Source organism: Vombatus ursinus, unplaced genomic scaffold (genome assembly GCF_900497805.2).
Source record: "Vombatus ursinus unplaced genomic scaffold, bare-nosed wombat genome assembly UNPS02014801.1, whole genome shotgun sequence".
Classification (NCBI taxonomy): Eukaryota; Metazoa; Chordata; class Mammalia; order Diprotodontia; family Vombatidae; genus Vombatus; species Vombatus ursinus.
Window position 1 is genome coordinate 224702 of NW_020954579.1, and position 1480 is coordinate 226181.

The 1480-nt window shown below is 44.1% G+C and overlaps 1 protein-coding gene across 1 annotated transcript; it reads left to right on the forward strand.

The window, feature by feature from the left end:
* Nucleotides 1-379: 379 nt before the first annotated feature.
* LOC114051101 (keratin-associated protein 3-1-like) lies at nt 380-1049 on the forward strand. Its single transcript, XM_027873270.1, has one exon. The coding sequence runs from the start codon at nt 429-431 to the stop codon at nt 738-740; it is 312 nt and encodes a 103-aa protein (XP_027729071.1). The 5' UTR covers nt 380-428; the 3' UTR covers nt 741-1049.
* The last annotated feature ends 431 nt before the right edge of the window (nt 1050-1480 follow it).

Sequence of the window (1480 nt, forward strand, 5' to 3'; positions counted from 1 at the left end):
AAAAAAAAAGCTACACAGAATATGTTGGCAGCTGATGGAACAGTAAATCAGTAGACATGATGAAGGCTGCAAGGTGCCACACATAACAAGTCATCTTTAATGATGGATGATGATTAGAAGATAATGACTTTTGCCTTTGAACACGAAAATGAGTTCCTCTTTGTAGTGACAAAGAGCTATTGGAAAGAATCCTAATCTGGCAGCCAAACAAGCCAATCACCTTTTCATGAGGTGAGGAGCACTTCCTATGAAATAAGCATCTAAGTAATGAGGTGTTGTTTTCAATGGAAATTGACATAAACTATCATGAGCCAACGCCTACTGGGCTGAGTATATATAAGGGTGGCAGAGAGACAGTAAGCCATCACATTTGAAAAATCCTCCTCTTCCCGCATTTACTAGAAAGACAAACTAAAGCTACTCACATCATGTCTTGCTGTGGAGCTTACCGACAGGACTGCTGCAGCGTCCCCACCGGTCCAGCCACCACCATTTGCTCTTCCGATAAATGCTGCCGGTGCGGAGTCTGCCTGCCCAGCACCTGCCCCCATGAGATCAGCCTTCTCCAGCCCATCTGCTGTGACTGCTGCCCTCCTCCTTGCTGCACGCCTGATCCCTATGTGCCTTCTTGCTGGCTGCTGAACTCCTCCCAACCCAGACCTGGCCTGTTTGGAATCAACCTGACCACCTACACCGAGCCTTGCTTCGAGGGGGAGCGAGTGTGCGAGCCACGCTGCTAATCTAAGACTCCTCCCTCCAGTGACCAGGCTGTCCAAACCCGGAAGTATTCCCTGGCTTCCAACATTATCCTCTGCCAATTCAATGCTCCCTGTGGAAGGATTTAAGAAGAATTAGCTTTCAATTCCTTCATGTTTCCATGAAGCTGTCCAACTTCTTCACTCCACTCCACTAACCTATCCATCCTTCCACACTCATGGGAGGTGAGGAGATCTGTCCCTATCTAATGCTATCTTATTGCTTTGGGGTGATACATGAACAAAATTCTACTGTTCGTGAGCTAATAAACTTCAGTTTCCTGGCTTAGCAAATATGATTGCTGTGATTTTTCATTTGGTTCAATGTTTCTCCTTTCAAAAAAGATTGTGAGATATTTAGATCAGATGCTGGACAGCTCTTCGCATGCCCTCATAGGTGTAGTTTAGCCCCTGAATTTCACATGTCTAAATGTTTCACACAGTGCCAGGAAGTCATACAACAGGCACTTAATAAAAGGTTGTTCAGTTGAATTGACTTGAATCAAATTGAATCAACTGAATTTCACCAAACAGACTGATGGAGTGAGCTGGTGGAATTCTATTTGTCAAGTCAAGTCAACAAGAATTTACTAAGTGCCTACTATTTGTCAGGTACTGTGAGGGCAAAAGACAGTCCCTGTCTTCAAGGAGTTCATAGTATAAAGGGGATAAGAGATGCAAACCATTACATACAAGTAAGATATAAATAGAGTAAGTTGGAGATA